The 27,853-nt window shown below is 42.3% G+C and overlaps 1 protein-coding gene across 2 annotated transcripts in view; it reads right to left on the bottom strand.

The window, feature by feature from the left end:
- Window positions 1–27,853, bottom strand: part of Cntln (centlein) — a 273,121-nt gene that overhangs the window by 86,742 nt on the left and 158,526 nt on the right. For both annotated transcript variants that reach the window (XM_051163969.1, XM_051163971.1), the window contains exons 13-15: window positions 14,192–14,292; window positions 8,239–8,330; window positions 4,455–4,990 (exon numbers count right to left, since the gene is read on the bottom strand). In XM_051163969.1, the coding sequence (XP_051019926.1) occupies window positions 4,455–4,990; window positions 8,239–8,330; window positions 14,192–14,292 (729 nt within the window). The remainder of the gene's footprint in view (window positions 1–4,454; window positions 4,991–8,238; window positions 8,331–14,191; window positions 14,293–27,853) is intronic.

Raw genomic sequence — 27,853 nt, 5'->3', positions numbered from 1 at the left:
TAGATAGAGAGACAGAGTTTTTACATTTTAATCCATATTCTACAGGTTAGAAAACAGTACTTGTCTTTCTGAATCTGGTTTACGCACCTCAGCTTTCCTTCTCTCATTATTACTGAATCAACGCTGTGGTTACTTTCTCTTGTCAACTCGATACAATCTACAGTCACCTGAAAAGAGGGAACTGCAACTGAAGAACTGCCCTCAGCAGAGGGCCTGTGGCTTTGTCCCTGAGAGACTGTCTTCTTGATTGAGGCGGAGGGACCAGCAGACAGGTGCCAAGGCAAGTAGGTAGACCTGGTATACAAGAAAGCTAGCAGGAGGCCAGGTGGTGGTGGCGCACTCCTTGAATCCCAGCGCTCAGGAGGCAAAGGCAGGTGGATCTCTGTGAGTTCAAGGACAGCCTGGTCTACAGAGTGAGTACCAGGACAGCCATGGCTATACAGTGAGACCATGTCTCAAAAAACAAAACAAAACAAAACAACAACAACAATGAGGGAAAAAAAAAAAAAAAAAAAAAAAGGAAAAGAAAGGAAGTCCAGCTGAGCACAAAAGAAGGAGTGACCTGAAACCAGCATTGCTCTGTGGTCTCTGCTCCAGCTCCTGAAGTTCTTGCTGTGCTATCCCACAGTGTTGGACTGTGACTAGAAGCATCAACAAATTAATCCCTCTTTTCCTCAAGCTGCCTTTTGCCAGAGGGTTTTATCACAGCAACATAAATTAGAAGAAGCATGCTCTTATAAACTGTGTGAAATAAATAACAGGTGGCATTTATATAATGTTATTGTATATTATATATACATATGCCTAAGTTCCATTTTTCTCAGTATCCAAATAATCATTACACTTTATGTCTTTGGCTTTCTATTGCTGAGATAAAACACCATGACAAAAAACAACCTGGGAAAGCAGGGCTTTATTCTATCTTACAGCTATCAGGCCACATTCCTTTGTTGAGAGAAGTCAGGGCAGGAACCTGAGGCAGGAACTGAAGCAGAGTTTAAGAAGTGGTGCTGTTTACTGGACTGCTCCCCACAGCTGCTCAGCCTACTTCCTTGTGCATCTCAGGACCACATGCCCAGGTGTGGCACTGCCCACAGTGAGCTGGGCCCGCCCACGCCGATCATTAAGCAACATAATGCCCTACAGATTGCCTACAAGCAATCTGACAGAAGTATTTCTTCAGCTGAGGTTCTACTTCCCAGATAACTGTGTGTCGAGCTGACAAAAAGCTAAGTAGCACACTATAGAAAACTAAGGCAAATAGAATCTTATGCTATCTGTGACACTCCATGGCATGGTTTCTAATGTGTGAGAATTCTTTGCAGCTAAATGATTTTTGAGACTGCTTTGCCAAACAGAAAGTATAACAACATCACTGTGCAAAAATGAGTTATACTGCTGAACAATTTAGATAATATTCTTCTATTTAAAAATATAGTGATATTTCTTCAAAACATATGGCTTTATGAACATGCATTGATATGATGAAATTGGAATTGAATATATTACCAAACTTTTATGTATTTATCAATATACAATGACTCAGACATAAATAAGCTATACCAATATATTATGAGAAGTACAGGGGTATTATATTGCTGAGGCACAGATTGCAGTTGGCACCAGATTTTCCTTGAAGATAGAGATAAATGTTCAGTGGGCTTTGAGTTAAGTACTGTGGGGATCAGGAACCAGGAGAAGGGGGATGAGAGGCAACAGAGCCCATGTGCCATCCTGGGAACCAGACTCCAAGGCCAGACTCAGGGTACAGATCTAACGTTACTGTGCATGACTGAAGGCCAAGCAGGGTGGTGTAACTATTAGAAAATGTGGGGAGGCCAGGTCACCTCAGGAGACTTCCTTAAAGAAGGGGGAAGCAGTCAGCGCCTTAGCCCCAGATCCATTTTCAGGCTTCAATAGTGTGCTAGGAGTCCCTAGTAGATCAACACTGGGTGCAGTGGGTCAGGACCCTTTGAAGAGCCATAGGAGTTGCTGACCCCTCACTCACCATTCTCAATGGGCCCCCTAAAGGTTTATCTCGACACTCCCCATAAAGTACTATTTTGTTTACAACTGCCTCTGAGGCCAGAGAAGGAGAAACTGAGAAAAGGTATGAAGAAAGAGAAATACAGATTTGATCCTCTGGCTTTGCCTTCATAAGTGTGTGTGTGTGTGTGTGTTTATGCACACGTGTATGCATGCCATCGTGCACATGTAATGATAGGTTCACAGGCATTTGTTCTCTCCTATCATGATGATCCTAATGATTACAATCATGTCTACAGGCTTGGTAACTTTACCCAGTGAGCCATCTCTTTTCCTCATAAACATGCTTTTTCAGTTTATCCGTTTAAAGACTAGAACGTCTTTTGTAATCATTTAAAAGGTTTCCCAAATATACCAGCACATTGGAACCAGGTAACATTGGTTTGGGATATATTTAAGCTTGGAAATTTTTACAGGACATCTCTGTGTTTATAATGTGCAAATAGTTGCTCAAGGTCAGAACACAATACTACGACACTTTGCCATTCGGAGAACTTTGATATAAAGAGCACTGGAACAACTTGGAAACAGCCTCAGAAACAAGGTGTCCTTCACCTCTTACCTTCTGTCTGTTACCCTAAAGCAAACTGGCATAAACCCAAGTACTGACAGAGCGGCTTGCGGGTGGCTTGAATGGGTACTGCCCACAGCACTGGGTGGGTGGCACTGTGGTAAGATTTGGGCGGTGCAGCATTTTTACAGGAAGTTATTGCACTAGGGATAGACTCTGAGAGTTGAAACTCATACCACTTTCAAGTCAGTCTCTCTGCCTTGCTTTGTGCCTGACGGTCAAGTGAACTCTTAGTGTCCTGTTCCTGCTGACATGCCTGCTGTCGGCTGACATGCTGTCCCACCATTATGGATTCTAACCCTTTGGAAGCATAAACAAATATAAACTCTTTCTTCTCTAAGTTGCCTTGATGATGGTGTTTTATTACAGCAATAGAAAAGTAATTAATACACCTCTTTTCTCCAAAGCAAAGCATAAAACATATACTTGTCACCTTTGTGTGTCTGTTTGTGAAATGAAATCCCCTCATCTACCACACTCAATAAAAGAAGACTCTCAGTCCACACAGGCCCACACAGCCCAGGAAGGAGTGCCATGCAGAGGCTTAGGACACTCTGAAAGAGTGATGCTAGTGAGTCTCTCCAGCCTTTGCTCTTAGTTGGGGATTATATAGTTAGCCTTCTTTTTTATCTACATTTCTACATAACTGTCCATCCTTCAGGAAGGCTATGCATAAAAAATGGATACGTTTTCTCCCATTCTTTGGGCTTTCATTCATCTCCCACAGTCACATAAAACTTTGAAAAATGAATGTCGTGTTTTTCTCTAGTGTGCCTTTTTCTACAGGTATGTCAGCCATACTACTTATGAGGGCCAGAACAGGCATCGCACCTTCTTCCACAACAGAAGTGCCCATTATGTTTTAAGCTCATTTTTCATTTCTATGCCTGTAGCTCAGAAAAAATATCCATAGTCATCCCATATCTAAAAAAGAACACTGCAGAAGACTTAAAACAAACAAATCAACTAGAGACAGTAAATATAGGTATATATTATTATGAAACAAGGCAGAATGGTTAAAACCATGAGAAAGTGGATAGCCAGTGAGCAGCTCTAACACTGAGCTTCTTTATTGCATGGGTGTAAACAGAGCTGCTGTGTCATTCCTTTGTGTCTATGCTTCAAGTGTAACCATGAGAGGACAGCCAGGTGTGAGGCCGAGAGATGTACAGACTTAATATGCTCCCCTTGATCGCTAATAGGGACTAAACAACTCAAGAATACGAATCTGTATGTCTCTTAAGGAATCTTTAACTTCCATCCACTTAAAGTTTGTACAATGACTTTGCATAATACACACATGAAATAATTAGTGAAGATGGTTCTTAATTTAAAGGCTGTTAAACAGCTTGTAGACATCTGGTAACAAGCTGAAATGGGTCATTCAAAATTTATCTAACTAAATTAAGGGGGAAAAATGTTTCTCCTCCCAGGTTGGCATGTCACAAGATAACTAAACCGACTTAGTAGGCTTGCCTGGGAATCCTTAGCTGTCAGTGGTGAATATGCAAAGGGCCAGCAAATTAAATCAACCTGCCAAACTGTCAATTTCAAGCCTCATGACTGCATGAAAATAGCATCACTGGAAGAAATCAGGCATTGCCTTCTTCTTGGCTTCCTGGCACCTATTCAAATACTCATGCAGTTGTGGCTAATTTTGCATGCAAATTTCAGTCAATAAGCTCAGAACAAGACCTCCCAAGATATTTCAAAGACTCTGACAGTATTTTTTCTGAATACCAAATCGACAGTAGTTGAAATTCAGTCTCCATTTGCCAGTGCTTTACATGTGCAGCACCCTGTCCCCACCACAGAGCTAAGTTAATGAGAGCCTTACCTGCCTTCACTCACATCCACCCAGCCGTCCTTGCTGAGGTTCTCAACATGGCTCATAACCTTGACCGAGTGATCGAGAACAGTGCAGTGACGAGCCGCGGAGCACTTCTTCTTGGCAGCTTTGAATTTCACCTTGGTAGTGGTTGTCTTGCAGTCATACTGCCGGGCTCTCACGTCTGTGGTGGTCATCTCAGATTTGGCTTTGTCTGTTGGATGAGGATGCGCTTTCTCCTCTGCACCCGCCTCCTCTTGGTTTTCATTTCTCAAAGCCTTAGCTTCTGCCACTTGTCTCCTCAGGGCAGTGACTTCCTTCTCCAGATCGGTGATTTTTATCTGAAGCTCACTTTTGTCATTTTCTGAATCTTTGCTCACCTTCAATAGGTGCTCTAGCTCTTTCTCTCTCGCCTCTGAATCTTCTTGACAGTGTTTTAAATGGGATTTCAGGAAATCATTTTCTTTCTTTAATTTTTTATTCTCTTCTTTTAACTTTCTTGACTTTTTCTCAAAAGATTTTAGACGATTTTCCAACTCAATGACCTAAGCAAGAAAGCTTAATTTACTCCTTTAAAATTTAAAACTATAATCTATTAAAATTTTAATGATCATTTCTAACTGGTGGAAGTTATATTTAGCACAAGGACAAATGGACCTAAGGTACTTAATTTCTAAATAATTCCAAGGTGATAGAGATGGACACATTCAAAAATGCAATAATGCATCTGCTGAATAAGGGACAGATGGTAAAATCCTACGCAAAGTGATACAAAACTAAGGACGTCAGCGAACTGCAGAGTTTTCTAAGACTGTAAGTGCTTTGATTATACAGTCTCTCTGTGAAAAGAAATATTTTCAGAGAAAAGCTGTTTTTAGAGTAGTCTAAAAATAGGCTCATGGGGAACTATGAGTAAGTAGCATTTCCTTAACAGTTGACACATTAAAAAGTGATGACAAAATAAATAACCTACAACAGTTAACTTCTAAATTAGAAAACTACTATTTTAATTCTCATGTAATTCTTATTTCATGCAGTGAAATATTTCAAAAGTAATGCCCAGTAGTCTAAAATTACAAGAATTTGAAGGATGCTTATAAATAAAACATCCCCATTTATTTCAATAAATATTGCTCCTATTGTAGGACACCGCTATGGTCAAATGCACTCCAGGTACTATGTATCAAAAGCCACTGGGGAGACACAGGTGTACACCTTAAAGTAATATATGATACTATGTGAATGCTGTGAGTGAACATCAGGGACAGATTTATCCTAACTGTTACAGAAGGAGGCTTTGATTTAGAACTTGAAAAATAACAAGAGTTGTTTGAAAAATAACATTTTGCTCTTTTTCAAATAGTTTTATAAATACAATTAAACAGAAACTCAGAAACTGCTTTTGCACAGAAGCACCAGCTCTTTGTGTGAGCCCACAAGACAAGGAGATGCAGAGGCACTGGGCGTCTGTGTCTTTGTTTTGCACTGTGTGTCTAACCTTACATAGTGAATCATCTTCAGTTCCACCAAGAGCCAAGTGTCAGCCAAGCCTACCCATCCAGAGGAGAATACATCCTCAGGGAGGAACAGATGAGCGGCTTAACACTTTCCTGGACCACTTTGATGACGGCTCTAAGATGAAACAATAACGGGCAGGACCATACCTTGACCAAGACTGAGTACTCTACACCTCTCTCTTAAACTAACCCTAGAGTTCATGTCAGTACATATATTATGGACTATAGGGGAAAGCTGTCACTGAAGCCTTTTATTCATTTCTCTTCACAATGTGTCTTTGGGGCTGGAGAGATGCCTTAGTCAGTAAAACACTCACCTCCAGCGTGGTGGTCTGAGTTTGATCCCCAGACTTAGAAACAAAAACCCAGGGTATTCTAGAGTTAAGGAGGCAGAGACAGGTGGATTCTTGAATTTCACTGACAAGCTATCCTAGCCTACTTGATGGGTGAGTGAATTCCAAGCCAGTAAAAGACCCTGTTTCGCCACACACACACACACACACACACACACACACACAGGAAGAAAGAAAAAAAAGGAAGGAAAGAAGGACAGATAGACAGACAGAAGAGAGAGAAATAGTGGATTGTGCCTGAGATGGTCTCAAACCTCCACAGGCATACATATGTACCCCCACCCCACTACAAACAAAGGAACACACATATAAAAGATGGAAAGTCAGATGTGGCTGATGTTGGAGGTTCTTGAACCTAGTTACTCAGGACATGAAGAACAGAAGACTGCAAGCCCAAGACCAGCCTGGGCTACAAATGAGTTCAAACCCAGCCTGTGTAATTTAAAAGACCCTGTATCAATGTGCATTTATGTATATTGATATGTCATATATATATGACATACAAACAGATTTGTGGTAGATAATTTATGCATACCTAGCATGCATGAGACCCTAAAGTCAATGTTTATTACCACATAAATGTAAACATTAGTTAGAAGTAATAAATTGAAATATGAAGTTTTAAAAAGATGACTGATACAACTGTATAAATTTAATATTAAAAAGTAAGAAATTAATATGCTAATTTTATTTAAGCCAAACAAAAATCATTACTGTTCTTTTGGTGGGTCTTAAATGAGTTTCCAGACCCATAATGTTATTTGTTAGTTGTGGTGGGAGAAAGAAGTCATAGTTTCTTTAGGCTTTCTCCTCTAGAGGAATAGTCACAGATTATGAATCTATACAAATAAAATTATATAAAACAACAAAATATGCTATTTTGAAACAAAGCTGATACATTAATATAAACTATGTAATATGCAGGTTGATGGTACACAAATGACTTCAGTTTTTCACTTCGCTTCAAGTGAATGAAGTGAGCATGTCCCCTTCTCTGGCCTACGATGTCAACCTGGTATGTGACCTTCAGGAGTACTGAGGTGACATCCTTTGTATAGGACAATATGCCCAGTCTAAGGAAGCACATAACTGCTGTAGATAAATTCTCACAAGTCAATCCACAGGTAGAAAAGATAAGGTAGACAAACTGAAATTGTGTGTGTGTGTATGTGCATTTTCAGTTTTGTTTATGAAGTGATGTTTCAGTAAAACCCAAACCTAATCCAGAGTAGCCAGATAACAAAGAGAAAATTATCTAAAGATAAACTTTTAATAATAATACTAGTAAGTCTTCATACACTTGAAATCTTTCATTGAACCTGATAATATATTTTGCAAAAAAAAATTAAGATAAATGCTATAATTTGTAAATAGTGTTTTTACCATCATGATAGCAGTGCTGCATTGTGGCTACAGGTTGACATGGACTGTCTGATTAAAACACCTAACGCTATAATAAATCATAGGCTAAATTTTTATTAGCAATAAGTCACACATATTTTGAGGTTTAAATTATATAGATATTAGCATTTTACTGTGGCAGAGCTATAATAATAATAAAAAAACAACCTAAGCCTGTTGCAGAAGAGCAGTCTCCTTACCCGCTTTAAGTGGAACTGCTCACCTATAACTAATAAGCACATATATTCTAAATTTTGTTAAATTCTCTTCTTTTCATTTTCTGTCCTCCATCTATAAAATTATTTTTAATCTATGTCCACAGAAGCATAAGTGTTTACACATTTATTTTACTAACATTGATTTTTTTTACCCTATTTTGGCAAGCCAATGATTTTGAATTATGAATTTAAATTAAGGATTCACACAAGGTTTAAGTTCATGAGCCCCCGTTTTAAAATATAATTCTTTATGGTAAAATTCAGATTTAACTTGCTCAGCTCAATATCTTAAAGATTAGACTACCTTCTGTAATGTCTGCTCCGATATTGCTTTCTCATTCTTCTCTGGAGTACTCTTCTTGACCCCAGCATCTTCATGGTGTCTAAAGAGTTGTTCTGGAAGCAAATAAATAATATATTACGGTACATCATATATTGCTGAAACACTGCACTGTCGTCTTAAGGGGAAAGGTTCCGTGGCTTTTCAATTATGAATAATCTGGTCTATTTTTCTTGTCAGGTATTTGGCCAGAACTAAATGGTGACCTTTCTCAAGAGCTTCTGGTCACATAATTACATATCTTTGTGGTGTCACTTTTTTCCTGCAGTGTGAAGTCTTTCAAAGGCACAATAGATCTGCGGGTTAACAATGCTAGACTTTCATTCCCGTGTCCACTCTTTTGTAGACTATTCCGCCTCTACCTTAAAAGCAGAATTCACTGCCTTTTTATCTACAGCAGCTACTAGTTTTGTTCTGGTGATCTCGTTCCCTGCTAGGAGGATCAGAGTGACTGCTGAACAAAGCAAACTAACAGAATTAGAAACTGAAACCCAACAGCACTTGGACCTTTCCTTCTAGGGAAAGGCCATGTATGGGCAGGTGAACCATAAAAACCTCATTTTTGGAGGAGCTGTGCCTTCCTAAGAAACAAGCTCGCATTCACGGGTGAAATTGTTTGACAAGTCACTGTGCACGGGCTGACAACTAACTGCTACAGACAGACTTCTCAACACAGCAAAAACCTACAAGCAATTTACCTACCAAGTTAAGGGAAACACTGTCATAAAATTTTCATTAAGATTAAAATGCTCCCGAATCTATAAATGTTTTCTTTACAGATACATTAGCCTGATGAAGTCACCATTTCTTGCTGAGGTCCTGAATTACTTGTAAGTGTGATGGTTTAAAAAACAAGACAGGAAGCGGAAGGAATGCACGGCGCTGAGAGGGCTTGCATCTGGGTGCCTTACTTTTGCTTTAAAGTAAGCCTGACTGCTGCAGGCCAGTGTAAAACTTTGATTTATCAACAAAGAAAGAAAAAACAATATTATTCTCTGTAGACTAGAAATCCTCCTGATAAAAACAGTGACTAACAAGTTTGTTAGAGTGAATTAGGCTTTTCTTTTGTCTTTGAAACATGACATACTCAATTATAACTTCTGTGCTCATGAAATAAATAGAACACCAACCTAAGGATAATAAAAGCTAGAATAGGTAAAATTTGCCTCATGGGGAATACGTACCTTTACCTTGATAATAATCTATCAGCTCCCAAGCTTCCTTTTCTAGTCCCCTAACACCATGGTGCTGAATTCATTTACAGCACTCTTCAGCAATATAGAAATAATATGCAAATATAATTCATCTCTTCTAGTCATTTAAATATCTCCTATAGCTCTGAGTGAGATATTTAGCCTTAAAAATAACACAATACTACTACGTTCCCATAGCATAGGGCACTAACAGCATCTAAATAGTGCTAACAAAATAAACATGGAGGAATGATTTTGACAAGAATTTCCTTGCTTGTATTTATAAGTCGTGCTGTGCAGAAGGGCTGAGCATGTTCATCTGTGGATGTTGCCCCAAAAGACTTTTCTTTCCTTCATAGATTTTAGAAAACACTGGAGCAGTTAGGCTCGAACTGTGGAGTGACACAAGAATCACATTCTCAGCCCCTTCAGTTCAAGCACCTCAGGACTTGAGGCAAGAGGACCTAGTTAAGAAAACGCCATTTCTCTTTCTCTCTTTTTCTCAGATGGCAAGTGTGCTTTATTATGCAAGAGATTTATTCCATCGTGTGGTTTAAATGCTTCAATTTTTACAAGTGTTGAAAGTTTTTCTGGTTTATGTTCTTTTTTTTTTTTCTTTCTCAGGAATTTCTTCTCCTTTTTCTGTTTTTAACTCTTTGTTTATTAATAGTTCATTAAAACTTGTTTTATTTTTGTTTCCTTTTTTAAAATCTTGGTTTACCATGGAGAAAAAGGAATTCTCTGTTGCTGTCTCTCTCTCTCTCTCTCTGCCTCTCTCTGTGTTGTCCCTCTCTGTTACTGTCTCTCTCTCTCTCTGTCTCTTTGTCTCTGTCTCTCTCTGAGTCTAAGTGCCATGAAATAAATGGAGCATAGATCTGTAGGGACAAACAGTAGCACGCAGGCTATGAAAACTGCAGAAAGACCACATATTCCAAGCTTCAGTATCCTCAGCACAAGGAAAAGGAAGACGGAACAGGAAACTGTAGAAATATTTTTAGGATTAGGAAATGACTTTTAGGGAAACTGAGTATGTCTGACAGACAGGCAATACACTGGGACAGAGGTTACACACAGAATACAAAGAAACACTGAAGATTGTCTTTCCATGTCCTCAAGTCATCAGGAGAGCAGATGTTGTCTTTGAAGAGAATGGTCAAATACCTCTAAGCCTGCTTTTCGGTGAGTCAATCCTTGGTTAATGAGATCTTACAGAGGAGAGCAAGTCAGATAAGGTAATCCACAGAGCTCCCTCAGCCTGGTGGCATTATGCAAAGGAAGGTCAGAAATATCTAGGTTCAAACTTCTCAGCATAGCTAAGGCATAGTGTTCAGCAAGATGTGAGTTCCAGGTCAGCCTGGGCTACACAGAAAGATCCTGTCTCATGTCTAAGTGCCATTAGTTAGGTTGCTGTTTTTCCAAGGCCTGAATTTTATTGAAAAATTAATCTATATTATTCTGCTTTTTCTTGTTTAATTAACTTTTTACTGTTAATTATTCTTATTATTCTTCTATAGTCTCATTTTAATTATAATAACACAGCATTTTAAAACTCTATCACAATTTTATGACTTTTTCATTTTAACTTTTAACCATTAAAACAAAAACATTTATGAAAGAGCTTACAGTCATTTTTGATAAATTGTGAACATTGGTTTAGCATTTTAAATTTTATTTCAACTAGCTTTATTTGAAATACTTAATAGCAAATTACAACAACTAGTAAATATCCCAAATTAGTGTTTATTATTATTTTATAAAATTAGTTTGCCATTGGAAATAGAAGGATCCATAGGGTCCTAGAAAGCTACAAGAAAAACATTATGATGGGCAGATCTGGGCCCAGGGGTTCTGCTCAAACTATGGCACCAGCCAAGGACAATACGTGCAGTAAACTTCGAACCCCTACCCAGATCTAGCCAATGGACAGGACATTCTCCACAGTTGAGTGGAGAGTGGGATCTGACTTTCACACGAACTCTGGTGCCCCATATTTGAACACGTCCTCTGGATGGTGAGGCCTGGTGGCACTCAGAGGAAGGATAGCAGGCTACCAAGAAGAGACTTGATACCCTATGAGCATATACAGGGGGAGGAAGTCCCCATCAGTCACAGTCATAGGGGAGGGGAGTAAAGGGAAAACGGGAGGGAGGGGGGAATGGGAGGATACAAGGGATGGGGTAATATTTGAGATGTAATATGAATAAATTAATAAAATATATTTAAAAATTTAAAAAAATAAATAAAGTTACTAGGCAAAAAAAATTAGTTTGCCATTATTTGGTATTAAATATATAATTATTTAGCATTCAATGGGTTGTATCCTTATATCAAAAGCAAAAATGGAAAAGTGTTACAGTGCAAACTGCATTAAGCCAAATAAAACAAACAACTTTATTTTTGAATTAAATGTGCCAACTTTTACAATATCCTCAGTGTATCAATGGCTAATATTATTAAAACCTACTTTATTTCTTCTATCTTTAAATTTCTATTGATAAAGAACTGATGCATATGTTTTCCTGCTTTTGTTTTTGTTTTTTTTCCGTGATCTGTGTGAGTCAACTTAAAACACACAAAAATGCTACAAAAGAATATACTTTAGTAGGAAATAACCTGTTGCATTTCTGTGTCTATTTTAGTAATTGAACACATATTTTTCTGTGATTTCAAATCATTATGTATTCACTCTGTACGATAATTTTTTAGCAAACATTGCATTTATTCATTTTGAATAAGTAATTTAGCCTGACTGAATCCACCTTCAGTTCAGATTGTCAGTTTCTTATTCTCAGTGTTGCAAATACTTTTTCAAATCAAGTTATTAATTAAATGGCTCATTCATGATTTGGTAGTGTTATTTTTGAATTTTTTAAAATTCTACCACATTACTTTCTGTTTTTTCTTTTTTCTTTAATTGTAAATAGTCTTCTCTCATACAATATACATCCCAACCACAGCTTCCCCTCCCCCCACTATGCCTAGTCTCCTTCAGCCTCTCCCCTCCCCCAGATTCTCCCCCCCCGCCTTCACTTCTGCTTCTTAAAAGAGAAGGCCTACAAGAGGCAACAAATAATCAGGACAAATAAGACAAGGCAAAAGTAGAACTTATGGGAGTGACTACCAATTTTTCTGATTTTTAAAAAGTTTTCCTCTATATAGCGTATGTTCAACATAGTCTTCATAAACTCCTTTCTTATTGCTTCCTGCTTCTGTTAGTCCCTTTTGTCTACCAGTTTTATTTCTATATACATATACACATGTAAGAATATATAAATTTCTACATATGAGCCACAAATGAATAAACAGGATTTGTCTAAGACTGACCTAATTTATTTGTAGTGTCCAGTATCTTCTGTGTTCTGAAAACAACATAAGTTCATTCTCAAGGCTGAAAAAATATCTCTTGTATACATCTAGCACATTTGTCCTGATGCTGGGCACCTAGGTTGCTTCCATAACTTAGCGACCGTGAGCAGTGCTACAATAAAAACTGATGTGCCAGAAAGCATCTCGGCAAGATGCTGACTTGTGGTTGTGAACTCACAATTTTTCCATTTCTTTCATTTGATTCTTTCTCATTGCTTGAATGTTCATCTATATATGTTTTTGTTTTCAAAATAATAAATACCGTTACTTTTGAACAATGAGACAAGAAGACTCTTCCGGATGTCAGTTGTTAAGGGGGAAGTGGGAATGTGCTTCAGTAGAAAGAGAGAAAAAACCCTGGCAAGAGGGGAAGACAAATGAAGACAAACAAACACGTTTCAGGCACTAATGAAGAAGTAAACTCATATTTTGATGAAAAATAAAAGTGTAAAATAGAAATGTTAATATTGGTAAACCACAAACAACATATTTAAGACTGAGTCAAGAATAATGATTGAGAAGAAGCCAGAGGAAGAGTTCACTAAACATCACTAGGTGTGGTAACAACAGCTGGGTGCCAGAAGTTGGAAAGAACCTTATCCTGGTAACCTGATTTGCTTCTTCTACTGAGATACTGACATTGCACAGTAAGTGCGACTGTCTTCACTTTTAACAAAGGTGCAGTCTTAACTTGGTAATGTGGGTGCTTTTCCTATCATGAGACACTCTGGCCACTGCGGTTGCATACTTGGAATAAGCCAAGCTTTCCTTCCATGTTTAAGATGGTGGCCACATGAAATTAGATAGAACTAAATACTTTCAAACTCTTGTAATAGCACAAGAAAATATAAATGAATCACTAATGTTAAACACAATTATAAAATCGTGAGCAAGTGTAATTAGGAAAACTGCGTCAATGAACAATAAAAATAATTACATTTTAACCTGATCAACTATTTGTTTACACCTTTATATTAAATGAAAGGGGACAGGGAGGGAGTGTGCCTAGGAGTGGGGCAGTCATAGCCCATGAGTGGAGCTCAGTGGACAGCTCTGTGGTGTCAGTGCTTTTCTTCCACCTTGACTTGGCGTCTGGGTTGGACTCAGCTCATCAGGCCTGCGCAGCACCAGCTACGGCAGCTGAGCCGTCTCACAAGTCTTGTTTGAAGGTTTCAGGAAATGGTGAGCCTGTTGTAGGCGAGGTATTTAGAAGTTCTCTATATATGATTTTCTCATAAGACATAAAAATTGAGTGAGGAAAAATGGTACAAAAGGGAAAAACTAAGTATGGTTCTTAAAGTGAAACAAAAACCAGAGAACTTAAAAGTGCTGAAGATTTATTCTAATTAAAATCTTACCTTCTCTTTTCTCTGCCATGCACCTATTCAATTCTTGTATTGTTGTTTTATCAACGGACATATGTATTTTAAGTTCATCCAATTCATCTTGAAGATTCATCCTATAACATTTTGGGCAATTAAAAATTACATAATATGTGTAAGTTAAGAAATGGTGTACACATTGGGAGCTGGAGAGATGGCTCAGAGGTTAAGAACACTGGCTACTCTTCCAAAGATTCTGAGTTCAATTCCCAGCAACCGCATGGTGGCTCCTAACCACCTATAATGAGATCTGGTGCCCTCTTCTGGTGGGCAGGCACATATGCATGCAGGACATTGTATACATAATAAATAAATAAATCTTACAAAGAAAGAAAGAAAGAAAGAAAGAAAGAAAGAAAGAAAGAAAGAAAGAAAGAAAGAAAGAAAGAAAGAAATGGTGTACACACAAGCTTTAATCCCAGCACTTGGAAGGCAGAGGCAGAAAGATCTCTATAAGATCAAGGCCAGCCTGTTTTTACAGAGTGAGTTCCAGGACAGCCAAGGTTACTCAGAAACACTGTGGGTAAAAGAAAAGAAAAGAAAAGAAAGAAATGCTAAGATAAAAGGAAAAACAGAGTAATTACATATATTCAATTAAATTTCATCCAGCACACAAACTGATTTCTATGAGGGTATTTTTTTTTTTAGTACAAACTATCAACTGTATTACAACAAATACACAAAATATATAAAATATAAACTTTTAAAACTTATTTTTGGTGAGACTGACTCAATAGATAGCCTGAGATGGCACTGAATTCAACATTTTGCCTCAGTCTCCTGTGTCCTGGGATTATGTGCACATACCGTCACCACCAGCAAAAGAACTGTATGTGTGTAAAGAAGGGTATAGGGGTAAAAACTAAAACAGAGACCACAAGAGGGACAAAAGTGTTGAGGGAGGGAGAGAAGGTAATAGCACATACGTGACATGAACATCGAAAGGAAGCTACAGAGTGGAGGAGGGTTGAAAGGGTCCAACAGCTGATTAAGAGTCCCAGGAGGAGAAGGGAAGCAGGATCAACAAAGATAGTTTCTGATGGAAAATGGCACAGTGGAATCCAACACTTTGCACACTAGTTAGTTGTTTTTAAGCATCATGTATAATGGTTTAGGAAGACAGCTTAGTCTATAACGGGCTTGCTGTGCAGTCAAGAGGATCTGAGGTCTATGCCATATAAAAAGTGTGAAAACAGTAGTGTGTTTTTGTTATCCTTATGCTGGGGAGGCAGAGACAGGACGATCTCTTGGGCTCACTGGCCAGTCAGCCCAGCCCATGAAAAATCCTCTTTCTAACCTAAGTCAGGGTGATGCAAGGGGGAAAAAACCATGGTGGAAGACTGGTTTTAGATAATCTAAGGAAATCTGCGTTGTAAATCAAACCCAGGACTAAGTTATATGTCTCATGGCATCACCAAGAGAAAGCCCCTTAAGGAGACCATCACATAGTATCATAACAGATGATAATCCTAACAAATGAATTATGTACATAAAATACGAGGAATATGAAAAAACCACAAACAGTTAAATGCAGTAAGGGATTTCAGGATCTGAAAGGGACAGGACAGAAGTCACAGAGGACATGAGAAGCTCCAAGGATCAGACAGAACGCTAACTGTAGTCCTAGAAACAGATTAGATCAAGCAAAAGAAAAAAATAGCAGAGCTTGAAGACAGATCTTTTGAATTGTTACTGTCAGACAGAAAGAGCAAAAGAGAAGCAAAAAGAAGAAAAAGAAAAAGCTGGAAAAGAAACCGCAGAAGCGTTAGGACACGCGCAAACACTGTGTGTTCACATCGTCAGCACACTGCAGGGGGAAGAGCTACAGTGAGGGCCACAGAAAACATCTTCAATACAATAACAGCACAGAACTTTCCACATCTTGGGGAAGACATTTAAATACTGGCAACAGAAGTATTTAGAACTTCAAATACTCATAACCATAGAAATCTGTCATCATGACATACTATAGTTAGGTTGTTAAAGTACAGGAAAAAGAAGGAACATTACAATATGCAATAGAGTAACACATAAAGACAGATACATTAGTCCAATGGTAAATTCCCCTGAAGAAACTCTAAAAGCCAGGAGGACATGGACTCACCTAGTTTGGGTTCTGAAAGAAAATAACCAAGATTGTTGTACCCAGCAAGGTTCTGCTCCAAGTGAAATAAGCAAGGACCTTCCAGGATAAGAAAAAAAAATCAAAGGAACTCATGGCCAGCAACCAGAATTACAAAAGATGCTTAACGGAATCATATATCCAGAAGAAAAAGAATTCAGAAAATACATTATTAATGACATGAATAAAGCCAGACATAGTGGTGCACCATGTCATTGCATCGGAGCACTTGGGAGGCAGAGGCAGGTAGATCTTTGTGAGTTTGAGGCCAGTCTGGTCTAGAAAGTGAGTCCAGGACAGTCAAGACTACACAGAGAAACCCTGTCTCTCTCTCACACACAAAAAGAACATGAATAAACTTTACTAGAAAAAGAGATACATGAATGAGAAATAAGAAAAAAATACTACCAATACAGTAAATCATCAGATTTACAAGGTAAACAAGCAAAACATATTCAAAGCTACTTGAAAATCAGAATGAGATAGAAATTTGACAAGTATGAGAACATGACCTAATTTTATAAAAATGAAACACCATTAGATATTTAAAAGGGGGGAGTTAAGCCCAAGTGTAAGAGTGGGTGACTTTCAATAGCAAGAATAACAAAAGCCTTAAAGCAGCAGAGGAAATCTAAACAAAACCAGTGGCTGCCTAATATGGCAGCCAATAGGATAAAATGGGCTGGGCTGGTTTCCCTGTTGGTAGACCTGTTTGGGAAGGTGCTCTTGTTGGAAGGGGTGTGTCATGGGGGAAGGATGAAGGGTAGGAAAGCCCTGTGCTGCTCCCAGTGTGCTCTGTGTCCTGTGTGATGTGTGGGATAGGAGCTCTTAGCTGTTCCTGCTGCCACGCCCTCCTCAGCCATCACGGACTCAGCCTCTGGAACTGTAAGCCTGATGAAGTGTTTTCTTTTATTAAAAAAAATAAAATAAAATAAAGAAAGGGGGAAAGAAAGGTGGGGGAGCACAGCTCCTGAAAAAGAATACTGAAGTTGACCTTTAGCCTCTACATGCATGTGCACACACATATGCAGGTACACACATGTTCACTTACATTCTTAGGCAGACATCTACCTATACACACATAAACAGAAACCACACTCCTGTTCATATCTATACCCACAAATCATATACCAAGTTGTTCAACTACATTTTACCTCACCTATAACCACTGTATTTTATTAAAGGCACATCTGGACCAAATGTCTAAGGCATTTTCATTGTTTATCTGCTGAAGCTGTACAGCACATTGCATGTACCAGAAGAACACGCTATCTACAAGTGTGAACATCAAATTTAACAATTCAACCAGCACAAATTCTAACATTGTTTTTTGTATCTAATCTAGGTTATTACTTTAAATATTTTGCAATGTACATTTACACCAAATTGTTATGTTAGACAGGACATAGGCATTAGCAGGCTTGCTGGCCAGCGGGGATGGAGCCTTTCTTCACAGTCAGCTTAGGACTCTACTGCACACACCCAGGCGACACACACACACACACACACACACACACACACACACGAAAGTATCACAGATTTTTTTCACAAGATTCAAAATACCTTAAAAAAAGAAGGATACTGGAAGTATCAAGAGTTTTCCCAAAGCCCAGTAAGGCAAGCTGCTACCCCTTGGGCAAAAGAATAGACATATTGTGATAAGAATAGTAACATGCCTGAGAACAAATGAGAAAGAGCCACCCAATTAAAGAATGATGTGTTTGTGTGTTAGTTTGACAACAGGTCAACTGTACTGGCTACTTCTATGTCAACTTGATCTAGGCTAGACTAATTTCAGAAGAGGGAATGGCAGATCAGAAAATGCTCCCACGAGACTGCCCTGTGGGCAAGTGTATGAGACATTTTCTTGACTACAGACAGTTAGGAAAGGGCCTAGCCTGCTGTGAGCAATGCCACCTGTGGGCAAGAGGGAACAAGGCAGGCTGAGTACACCATGAGGAGCAAGCTAGTACAGCACTTCTCTGTGGCCTCTGCTACAGCTCCTGCCTCCGCATGCATTCCTGCCTTGAGCTTTTCCTTGATGCTAGCTGTGATGTGGAAGAGTAAACAAAATTAACCCTTTCCTCCTGTGGTGGTTTAGGAGACCATATGTTTAAATACCTGGCCCATAGGGAGAGGTACTATTAGAGGTGTGGTGCTGTTGGAGGAAGTGTGTCACTGTGTGTGGGTGGGGGGGGGCTGAGGTGTGGTGCTGTTGGAGGAAGTGTGTCACTGTGTGTGTGGGGGGCTGAGGTGTGGTGCTGTTGGAGGAAGTGTGTCACTGTGTGTGTGGGGGGGCTGAGGTGTGGTGCTGTTGGAGGAAGTGTGTCACTGTGTGTGTGGGTGGGGGGGGCTGAGGTGTGGTGCTGTTGGAGGAAGTGTGTCACTGTGTGTGTGTGGGGGGCTGAGGTGTGGTGCTGTTGGAGGAAGTGTGTCACTGTGTGTGTGTGGGGGGGGCTGAGGTGGTGGTGCTGTTGGAGGAAGTGTGTCACTCTGTGTGTGGGTGGGGGGGGCTGAGGTGTGGTGGCTGTTGGAGGAAGTGTGTCACTGTGTGTGGGGGGTGCTGAGGTGTGGTGCTGTTGAAGGAAGTGTGTCACTGTGTGTGTGTGGGGGGGGGGGGCTGAGGTGTGGTGCTGTTGGAGGAAGTGTGTCACTGTGTGTGTGTGGGGGGGGGGGGCTGAGGTGGTGGGTGCTGTTGGAGGAAGTGTGTCACTGTGTGTGTGTGGGGGGGGGCTGAGGTGTGGTGCTGTTGCAGGAAGTGTGTCACTGTGTGGGTGGGGGGGGCTGAGGTGTGGTGCTGTTGGAGGAAGTGTGTCACTGTGTGTGTGTGGGGGGGGGCTGAGGTGTGGTGCTGTTGGAGGAAGGTTTTCACTGTGTGTGGTGGGGGGGCTGAGGTGTGGTGCTGTTGGAGGAAGTGGGTCACTGTGTGTGTGGGGGGGGGGCTGAGGGTGTGGTGCTGTTGGAGGAAGTGTGGTAACTGTGTGTGTTGGGGGGGGCTGAGGTGTGGTGCTGTTGGAGGAAGTGTGTCACTGTGTGGTGTGTGTGGGGGGGCTGAGGTGTGGTGCTGTTGGAGGAAGTGTGTCACTGTGTGTGGGGGGGGGCTGAGGTGTGGTGATGTTGGAGGAAGTGTGTCACTGTGTGTGGTGGGGGGGGGCTGAGGTGTGGTGCTGTTGGAGGAAGTGTGTCACTGTGTGTGTGTGGGGGGGCTGAGGTGTGGTGCTGTTGGAGGAAGTGTGTCAATGTGTGTGTGGTGGGGGGGCTGAGGTGTGGTGCTGTTGGAGGAGTGTGTCACTGTGTGTTGTGTGGGGGGGGGCTGAGGTGTGGTGCTGTTGGAGGAAGTGTGTCACTGTTTGGGGGGGGGGGGCTGAGGTGTGGTGTGTTGGAGGAAGTGTGTCATGTGTGTGGGGGGGGCTGAGGTGTGGTGCTGTTGGAGGAAGTGTGTCACTGTGTGTGTGTGGGGGGGGCTGAGGTGTGGTGCTGTGGAGGAAGTGTGTCACTGTGTGTGTGGGGGGGGGGGCTGAGGGTGTGGTGCTGTTGGAGGAGGAAGTGTGTCACTGTGTGTGGGGGGGGCTGAGGTGTGGTGCTGTTGGAGGAAGTGTTGTATGTGTGTGTGTGTGGGGGGCTGATGGGTGTGTGGTGCTGTTGGAGGAAGTGTGTCACTGTGTGTGTGTGGGGGGGGGGGCTGAGGTGTGGTGCTGTTGGAGGAAGTGTGTCACTGTGTGGTGGGGGGGGGGCTGAGGTGTGGTGCTGTTGGAGGAAGTGTGTCACTGTGTGTGTGGGGGGGGGCTGAGGTGTGGTGCTGTTGGAGGAAGTGTGTCACTGTGTGTGTGGGGGGGGCTGGGTGTGGTGCTGTTGGAGGAAGTGTGTCACTGTGTGTGTGGGGGGGGCTGAGGTGTGGTTGCTGTTGGAGAAGTGTGTCACTGTGTGTGTGGGGGGGGGCTGAGGTGTGGTGCTGTTGGAGGAAGTGTGTCACTGTGTGTGTGGGGGGGGCTTGAGGTGTGGTGCTGTTGGAGGAAGTGTGTCACTGTGTGTGTGGGGGGGGCTGAGGTGTGGTTGCTGTTGGAGGAAGAGTGTGTCACTGCTGTGTGTGTGGGGGGGGCTGAGGTGTGGTGCTGTTGGAGGAAGTGTGTCACTGTGTGTGTGGGGGGGGGCTGAGGTGTGGTGCTGTTGGAGGAAGTGTGTCACTGTGTGTTGGGGGGGGGATGAGGTGTGGTGCTGTTGTTGAGAAGTGTGTCACTGTGTGTGGGGGGGGGCTGAGGTGTGGTGCTGTTGGAGGAAGTGTGTCACTGTGTGTGTGGGGGGGGGGCTGAGGTGTGGTGCTGTTGGAGGAAGTGTGTCACTGTGTGTGGGGGGGGGGCTGAGGTGTGGTGCTGTTGGAGGAAGTGTGTCACTGTGTGTGTGTGGGGGGGGCTGAGGTGTGGTGCTGTTGGAGGAAGTGTGTCACTGTGTGTGTGTGTGTGGGGGGGTGAGGTGTGGTGCTGTTGGAGGAAGTGTGTCACTGTGTGTGTGTGGGGGGGGGCTGAGGTGTGGTGCTGTTGGAGGAAGTGTGTCACTGTGTGTGTGTGTGGGGGGGCTGAGGTGTGGTGCTGTTGGAGGAAGTGTGTCACTGTGTGTGTGGGTGGGGGGGGGCTGAGGTGTGGTGCTGTTGGAGGAAGTGTGTCACTGTGTGTGTGTGGAGGGGCTGAGGTGTGGTGCTGTTGGAGGAAGTGTGTCACTGTGTGTGTGTGGGGGGGGGTTGAGGTGTGGTGCTGTTGGAGGAAGTGTGTCACTGGTTGTGTGTGGGGGGGGCTGAGGTGTGGTGCTGTTGGAGGAAGTGTGTCACTGTGTGTGTGTGTGGGGGGCTGAGGTGTGGTGCTGTTGGAGGAAGTGTGTCACTGTGTGTGTGGGTGGGGGGGGGCTGAGGTGTGGTGCTGTTGGAGGAAGTGTGTCACTGTGTGTGTGTGTGGGGGGGCTGAGGTGTGGTGCTGTGGAGGAAGTGTGTCACTGTGTGTGTGTGGGGGGGGGGCTGAGGTTGTGGTGCTGTTGGAGGACAGTGTGTCACTGTGTGTGTGTGGGGGGGGGTTGAGGTGTGGTGATGTTGGAGGAAGTGTGTCACTGTGTGTGTGGGGGGGGGGGGCTGAGGTGTGGTGCTGTTGGAGGAAGTGTGTCACTGTGTGTGTGTGTGGGGGGCTGAGGTGTGGTGCTGTTGGAGGAAGTGTGTCACTGTGTGTGTGTGTGTGGGGGGGCTGAGGTGTGGTGCTGTTGGAGGAAGTTGTGTCACTGTGTGTGTGTGGGGGGCTGAGGTGTGGTGCTGTTGGAGGGAGTGTGTCACTGTGTGTGTGTGTGGGGGGGTGAGGTGTGGTGCTGTTGGAGGAAGTGTGTCACTGTGTGTGTGTGGGGGGTTGAGGTGTGGTGCTGTTGGAGGAAGTGTGTCACTGTGTGTGTGTGGGGGGGGCTGAGGTGTGGTGCTGTTGGAGGAAGTGTGTCACTGTGTGTGTGTGTGGGGGGGGGCTGAGGTGTGGTGCTGTTGGAGGAAGTGTGTCACTGTGTGTGTGGGTGGGGGGGGGCTGAGGTGTGGTGCTGTTGGAGGAAGTGTGTCACTGTGTGTGGGGGGGGCTGAGGTGTGGTGCTGTTGGAGGAAGTGTGTCACTGTGTGTGTGTGGGGGGGGCTGAGGTGTGGTGCTGTTGGAGGAAGTGTGTCACTGTGTGTGTGTGTGGGGGGGCTGAGGTGTGGTGCTGTTGGAGGAAGTGTGTCACTGTGTGTGTGTGGGGGGGGTTGAGGTGTGGTGCTGTTGGAGGAAGTGTGTCACTGTGTGTGTGTTTGGGGGGGGGCTGAGGTGTGGTGCTGTTGGAGGAAGTGTGTCACTGTGTGTGGGGGGGGCTGAGGTGTGGTGCTGTTGGAGGAAGTGTGTCACTGTGTGTGTGTGGGGGGGCTGAGGTGTGGTGCTGTTGGAGGAAGTGTGTCACTGTGTGTGTGTGTGGGGGGGTTGAGGTGTGGTGCTGTTGGAGGAAGTGTGTCACTGTGTGTGTGTGTGGGGGGGGGCTGAGGTGTGGTGCTGTTGGAGGAAGTGTGTCACTGTGTGGGGGGGGGCTGAGGTGTGGTGCTGTTGGAGGAAGTGTGTCACTGTGTGTGTGGGGGGGCCTGAGGTGTGGTGCTGTTGGAGGAAGTGTGTCACTGTGTGTGTGTGGGGGGCTGAGGTGTGGTGCTGTTGGAGGAAGTGTGTCACTGTGTGTGTGGGGGGGGGCTGAGGTGTGGTGCTGTTGGAGGAAGTGTGTCACTGTGTGTGTGTGTGGGGGGGCTGAGGTGTGGTGCTGTTGGAGGAAGTGTGTCACTGTGTGTGTGTGGGGGGGGGCTGAGGTGTGGTGCTGTTGGAGGAAGTGTGTCACTGTGTGTGTGGGGGGGCTGAGGTGTGGTGCTGTTGGAGGAAGTGTGTCACTGTGTGTGTGTGTGGGGGGGGGTTGAGGTGTCGTCTACTCAAGCTACACCTAGTTCCTCAGCTCCTTCTCTCGCACCGCGTCTGCTTGGATGCTGCCATGTTTCCTGTCATGCAGAGAATGGACTAGACTTCTGAAACTGTAGGACAGCGCCAAGGAAATGTTTTACTTTATAAGAATTGCTGTGGTCATGGTGCCTCTTTACAGCAATCAAATCCTAACTAAGGCACCTTCTAAGCTGCTTTTCATCACAGTATTTTACCACAGCAATAGAAACCCTAAGAGACTCTTAAAAACTTAATTTTTCTAGATAGTTTTGTGCAGATCTTCATTGCCAAGGCTGCCCACTTTGCCATTCTCTCAAACTAAATGATTTTCTTTTTTTTTTTTATAGGAAGTTTTTTATTTTTAAATTTTTTATTTTTAATTTGTTCACTTTACATTCCGATTGCAGCCCCCTCCTTGGTCTCCCAGTCCCCGCTGCCTCCCTCATCCCCCTCCCCCTCCCATCTGACCCCAGCCTAGATGTCCCTCAACTGAAGAATAAAGATACTGTGGTACACTTACACAATGTAATACTACTGAGCTATTAAAAACAAGGAAATCTTGAAATATGCAGGTAAATGGATAGCACTAGAAATGATCATCCTGAGTGAGGTAACCCAGACCCAGATAGACACACATGGTGTGTACTCACTTCTAAGTGGTTATTAGTCACATACTATAGGATAACCACACTATATTACACAGACCTAAGAAAGCTATATAACAAGTGGGACCCCAGGGAGGATGCATAACTCTCAATCAAAAGGGCAAATAAAATAAGACACTGGAAGCAGCTGAAGAGAAGGAACAGGAAAGGAGCCTACCATAGAGGTCCTCTGAAAGAATCCATCCATCAAGGGATCTAAGCAGATGCTGAGACTCACAGCCAAACTTTGGGGTGGAACTCAGGAGTCTTATGGAAGAGTTGGGGGATAGAAGGACCTGAAGGGAACAGAAGCTCCACAAGGAGATCAATGAAGCCAAGAAATCTGGGCAGAGTGCTGCAGAGACTCATACACCAAACAAGGACCCTGCATGGTGAGGACCTAGACCCCTTGCTCAGAAATAGTCGATAGGCAGCACAGTCTCCTTGTGGTTCAAATAGTATGGGAAGTAGGGACTACCTCTGAGATGGACTCCGGTGTCCACTTGATCACTTCTCCTGGCAGGGAGGCCTTGCCAGGCCACAGAGGAAGAGGATACAGGCAGTCCAGAAACTAAGTGATTCTTTAGACTCCTTCTGAGTTCTACTTCCAAGTTCACAAATTTATACTAAGAACTCATACAAGGAAATCCTGATTCCCCAGCAACATATTTAGATATTTACATAGTATAACTTACTTATTATATTAGTGTCATCTAAGTATTATGTTAATACGAAAATACATACTTTGATAACATTATTTACACCATAATGTATTATCTCTAAGTAACTATCCCAAAGCAAAACCATTCTACCTCAATACTCAAAAAATCTATGTACACTTTAAATGGTCTTAAAAGCCAAAAGAATCTTGATATAAAATTAATTGTTTATCAAGTCTCTTCTTGGTAGCCTGCTATCCTTCCTCTGAGTGCCACCAGGTCTCCCCCTCCAGGGGCCATGGTCAAATGTGAGGCACCAGAGTATGTGGGAAAGTCATATCCCACTCTCCACTCAACTGTGGAGAATGTTCTGACCATTGGCTAGATCTGGGAAGGGGTTTAAAGTTTACCGCCTGTATTGTCCTTGGCTGGTGCCTTAGTTTGAGCGGGACCCCTGGGCCCAAATCTGCCTATCATATTGTTCTACTTGTAGATTTCTAGGACCCTCTGGATCCTTCTACTTTGCTATACTCCCATGCTTCTCTCATCTAGAGTCCTAATAGGATGTCCTCCCCTCTGTCCCAGTTTCCTGGTAAGTGAAGGCTTTCGTGGGACATGCCCCTTGGGCTAGTATGCAGATATAAGTGAGTATATACCATTTGAGTCTTTCTGCTTCTGGGTTAACTCACTCATTTTGATCATTTCTAGCTCAATCCATGTGTCCACAAATTTCGGAAATTCCTTATGAGCATATAAAGGGGAAAGATGTCCCCCTCAGGAACAGTCATAGGGGAGGGGAGTAAGGGGAAAATGGGAGGGAGGGAGGAATGGGAGGATACAGGGGATGGGATAACAACTGAGATGTAACAAGAATAAATTAATAAAAAATAAAATAAAATAAATTGTTTAATGTTACCTTTTATTTGATTTGCAAAAGCAGTTCAGAAAATTTCTGAGAATTCAATGGGCTTTTATCTATCTTTAGTTATCTCCCCTGCATCCTGCAATCTGTTTTCCCCAGGCTCAGTTTCCAAAATTAATATTTGAGAGCACCAGACCCAAATTACTAAGTGGTACAATAAAAATGATCATTTCAGTTAATATAATAGGTAAGTTTGCCTGAGGTAAAGTCCAGTAAAAGTAGTCTACATCCTTGAATTTTGGGTAATTCAAATATTCCAAAACTTGCAAAAAAAATTCCACACACACTTGAAAATAGGCATTCCAACCATAATTTTTAGTGTATAAGGCATTAAAACCAAAGAAATGACAAAATGGTCAGGCTTCTTTCTTTTTTAAAATTTATTCACTTTACACCCTGATAGTCTTCTCATGGTCCCACTCTCCTTCCTTCCCTCACTCTGCCTACCCAATTTTCCTAGTCCTCAGAGAAGAGGGTCCCTCCTCCGCTACCATCTGACCCCTGACTATCAAATCTCATCTGGACGGCCTGCATCCTCTTCCTCCAGCAAGGCTGCCCCGCCAGAGGGAAGTGACCAATGAGTGGGCACCAGAGTCCAAGTCAGAAGGAGCTCTACTCCCCATATTACGGGACCCACAAGGAGACTTAGTTATTTTTAGGCTCCAGAATGGAGACCTCAAAAACTGTGAGTCGAGTAAATATTTTTCTCTTTATTATTTTTCAAGCATTTACTATAATGACAGTGATAAGTAATAGATATCACATATATATATACATATATATATATATCGTATAGACACACACATAGAAAGAGAGAGTTCAATAAATAAAAGACAAACAAGAAAAAGAACAAAATAGATCTAGAAATGCTAAATAAAAGAAAACTTAAAATTATTTAATAATACCAGAATAATTTTAAATATTTCTTTTTGAGTTTTATTTGCACATATGTTTTCTTCAAGGTTGCCAAATATAAATAGCTAAAACACTATGAGTGTAACATTAATATAATTCCTGGTTGTTTCATAGTTTTTCTTGCTGTATGTAGTATGTAGTAATATAAATATATATGTAAAAATATTAATAAAAATTTACATCTTAGGTGCAACAAATAGATGATTCTATAGAAAGATATAGTTGGGTCTTGAGGTAGCACTATTCCCAATTTTCTGAGAAAGTGCTAGATTGATTTCCAAAGTGGTTGTACAAATTTGCACTCCCACCAGCATGGAGTGCTCCCCTTTCTCCATATCATCGCCAGCATATGTTGTCACTTAAGTTTTTGGTCTTGGCCATTCTGATGGGTGTAAGATGGAATCCCAGAGTTGTTTTGATTTGCATTTCTCTGATGACTAAAGACGTTGAGCATTTTTTAAAGTGTTTCTCAGGCATTCGATATTCCTTTGTTGAGAATTCTCTGTTTAGCTCTGTACCTCGTTTTTAAATTAGGTTATTAGTTTGGTGATGTTTAATTGCTTGAGTTCTTTATACATTTTGGATATTAGCCCTTTGTCAGATGTAAGGTTGGTGAAGAAATTCTCCCAGTCTGTAGGCTATTTGCTCAACTATGTTCATAGCATTTATTTGTAATAACCAGAATCTGGAGCCAACCTAGATGTCCTTCAACTGAAGAATGGATAAAGAAATTGTGGCACATTTACACAATGGAATACTACTCAGCTATTAAAAACAAAGAAATCTTGAAATTTGCAGGCAAATGGATGGAAGTAGAAATGCTCATGCTGAGTGAGGTAACCCAGACCTAAAAAGGCACTCATGGTATGCACTCACTTATAAGTGGGTATTAGCTCAACATAGATGTCCTCTGAGAGACTCCATCCAGCTGGGGATTGGGACAGCTGGGACTTGCTGCTGGACTCCTGGAGAAAGTGGTATGGAGGAATGGGGGGATGGAAGGACACAACGGTTTCAGGAGCCAGGCTGGCGGATGTGGACCCAGGGGAGCTGGCACAAACTGGTGTGCCAACCAAGAGCAATGTATGCAGTAAGCCTAGACCCCCTATTCAGATATAGCCAATGGACAGCTCACTATCCATAGTTGTGGGGAGAGTGGAGACTGCTTCTGACATGAACTCTGGTGCTCCCAATTTGATCACTTCCCCTTGGTGGGGAGGCACACAGAGGAAGAGGAAGCAGGCTATCTGGATGAGACCTGATAGGCTGTGGTCATATGGTGGGGGACGAGGTCCCCTCTTGTCAGAGGCCTAGACGAAGTGGAATAGGGTGGAAGAGGGATGGAGGGTGGGAATCGGAAGACACAAGAGAGGGGATAATAATTGAGATGTAATCTGAATAAATTATAATAAATTAAAATTAAAAAATATCTGCTTGATGGAATTGCCTTCTGAATTTTCTCATAGACTCATAATACATTTTATAAACCTGGTATTAGATTTATACCCCTGCTGAGGCAGGCAGTTTGGCAGGGACCCTTCTGCCTCACGGATCTAATCACCCTTGCTCGCTTGCTTATCCTCCACTACTCTCCAGGTGATCTCTCATCACCCTTGGTTGCCTTTAGCAAAAATTCCATTAGATCAATTTAGCTAGTCTCCCTTATCTGTGATGTTTTCTGTTAATAATTCTCCACCCAGTGATCTCATTTTGTTTTTCAGTTGTTAGTTCTCACCTTTCCAGGTTACATACGAGGCTGAAATCAATCTTTCTCCCCACTGCAAAATCTTAGGTTATCCATAGTAATTGTGTGGAATCAATTCTTCTCTGTTACACTTTAACAAATATCACAGAATATGTTTCAAACATAAATACTTATTTCAGAGAAAAATACAAGAATAGTCATAAAATGTTG

This window comes from Acomys russatus, chromosome 2, assembly GCF_903995435.1.
Source record: "Acomys russatus chromosome 2, mAcoRus1.1, whole genome shotgun sequence".
Classification (NCBI taxonomy): Eukaryota; Metazoa; Chordata; class Mammalia; order Rodentia; family Muridae; genus Acomys; species Acomys russatus.
The sequence above is the reverse complement of the archived record's forward strand: the minus strand, read 5'-3'. Positions and strand labels throughout refer to the sequence as shown.